General features: G+C 41.2%; 1 protein-coding gene across 1 annotated transcript in view; it reads right to left on the bottom strand.

Moving 5' to 3' along the window:
* CBLB (Cbl proto-oncogene B, E3 ubiquitin protein ligase) overlaps positions 1-2,437 on the bottom strand; it is a 100,678-nt gene extending 98,241 nt beyond the window's left edge. The window contains exon 1 of the mRNA XM_010022029.1: positions 2,291-2,437. Coding sequence (XP_010020331.1) covers positions 2,291-2,437 — 147 coding nt within the window. The remainder of the gene's footprint in view (positions 1-2,290) is intronic.
* Between the last annotated feature and the right edge of the window lie 256 nt (positions 2,438-2,693).

The raw sequence follows: 2,693 nt of genomic DNA on the forward strand, positions 1-2,693 counted from the left end.
TCAGGGTAATAACTTTGCTTTATTTTCATTCTCCCTTTCCGTAACATCTTTAGGAGAAAACTTCAGCTACCACATTGCAACAAAGAGATGGTTATCACAGCTACTATAGTTAAAGAATAAACAAGGATAATGACTATTATTAAACAAGGAAAATAGGCCTCAAAGCCACAATGTTACCATGGGTGGCACCACAGTGACTTTGCAGAGCCTACTGCCTCCACTAGGTATTAATTTGACCAGTGACCCACTACAGAAATCAGTCATCGGACACACTCCAGAAATGGGATTTGAAACAAGAGTTGATCGAGCAGGTTTCTATTTCTGATTTTAATCCCTGGTTTTGATCTAGGCAGAGGAGAAAATGACCTTCCTCTGCCTACTGCCACATAAGGCTAAGAGGTTTAAATTTGTTTGCCAACATATTAAATTTGCTCAAACACATCCTTTCACTATAAGTACCAAATGCTAAAAACTCAAGCAGCAAGCTACAGCATTCTTCACACTATGACATCATCCTGTCTGGTATACTTTAATATAATTTGGAAATAAAATTTGATTAACTAAGAGCAGCCTAAAGAGGATACATTAAAGATCCAAATTGAGGACACTTATCCAGTAAAATGAAAAAGAAAGCTCAGCGCAACGTCCAGCCTTTCCAGTTACTTCTACAGAACAGACCTTATTGGTTGTTCCAATGCTCTGCTGTAACAGTTCTACAAATAGTGATAGTAATACCATTACCCTCTATTAGCTGAATACAAGCAATCCACAAGTCCAAGCAGTGGGGTAACCATGCATACAGAAACCAATGAAGGGACAATCTTACCATATAGATTTGTAAATGGCCTGACAAGGAGTGGGAGGAATTAAGTAGTACATTCTCCACGTGGTTTCCACAACAGATTCCTGGTTTCCAAGCCAAAAACTTCCTTCTACTGAAGAGTGCCTGCTTCCAAGTATTCATAATTGCAGTTCCTACTACAAGATGCTCACATTTACAGGATCCTGATCATTAACAGTGAAATGTCAACAAAGTCTTTGTGATAGTATCCATTTCTATCAAGGCTGGGTTTTAAGTTTCTGAACATCATCAGAAATTCTGGTGGAAATACAAATGCTACTCTTAAAATATCAAAAAGGAAAGTATTCAAGGACTCAGTTGAATACTTCAGAATGACCACTTGTCAAGGCATATTACATGAAATAATCTCCACCCTGTCAGTATAACTACTTATGAACTTTAAGAAATGTTAAACATCTGCATTTTGCAAGAGCCACAGGAAAAGCGAACAGTTGCACTAATTCACAAAGAATCACCAAGTTATGACTTCTTTCCTTAAAGTCATAACTTTCTTGCCATATAGACCCAAGGCTAACAGGCAGCATTCCTCACTGCCCAGCAGTTTCAAGAGGAAGCTCTCAAGTAGCACCTCCTCTGCAAAGCAGAGTGCCTGCCTGAACCCCCTGAAGAGATTTCTGTGTTAAAATTAAACTGTTCCTACCATTGGTAAGAAACTCTCCTAGTTAATCTATCATCATATAAGCTGACATTTTGTACAATACTAAACAAAATCTATCAGGCTGGTGCAGAGAACCATAAGATACAAAAAGCTATGGTCTATTCCCCACTTCCTGAAAAATGAGTTTCAGTACAGTGTATTTCTAGTTTCAAGATGAGGAGTAGAAGTACTTAAAAATCATTAAAATGAAGAACACATGCTTAAAAGATAGGCGTGCCATACTAATCTGTTTACTAAACTGACAAGAGTGACATCCCCCAGTCCCCACGCACATTCCTAAAAGCACAAACATATCTATGTTGCCATCATGGGCATGTCTCACAGGACGATTAGCTTAACTTAAGTTTCATACTTCAGAGGTCTTGTTTGCAGACTAACAATGTGATCCAACACGAAACACACAGAATATGTGATTACAAGTCTAAGCTAAGCAGCTCCTCGTTAGGACAGCTCTTCAAGTTTGAGCCATTTTAAAGGCTCTGAAAATAACAATAGCCTAAGGCAAGCACACACATTTGTTTTCTCTTCAGAAACCAAGATTAAAAAAAAAAAAAAACACAACCAAAAAAACCGTAGCCAGAGGCCATAGGAAAAAGAAAAAAAAAAAACCAAAAAGTGCTTAAAAAACCTAAAACATAAGTCCCCTTATTTCCCGAGGCACACAGAGCACAACAGTTTGAGCTCCAGGAAGACACCGTTTCCCCATGTGTACCTATTTAAATAGCCCCATTCTTCACCGTGTGTACACACGAACGCACAGAGACACTCACCACTTTGTCCATAAGCTTCCAGGTCTTCTCCACAGTCCTCCGGTCGGCAGCTGCCTGCTTAGGGGGGCCCACAGCATCCTGAATGGCATCAATGAAGCCCAGGATCCGTCCCTTGCGCGGGTTCCGGCCGTTGAGGGAATTGGCCATCTGGGAGCCAAGCTGGCCGCAAAGACAGAGAAACACACACTCACAAGGTGCTCTGAAAACATCTTGTCACAGAACTCCCCGCAGCCAGTGAGGTAACACTTCCTTCTTCACGGGCAGGAAAGGGCAAGACGAGGGCATGTTTAGGAGCAAGTTTAACTTTTCACGACAAACGGCGGAAACCCACCTGGCCCGAGTTTACATTGGCAGAAGCGCTCCCAGATTTACTGTCAACACCAACCCGCGGGAGGGGGGAACC

Source organism: Nestor notabilis, unplaced genomic scaffold (assembly GCF_000696875.1).
Source record: "Nestor notabilis isolate BGI_N333 unplaced genomic scaffold, ASM69687v1 scaffold11229, whole genome shotgun sequence".
NCBI lineage: Eukaryota > Metazoa > Chordata > Aves > Psittaciformes > Psittacidae > Nestor > Nestor notabilis.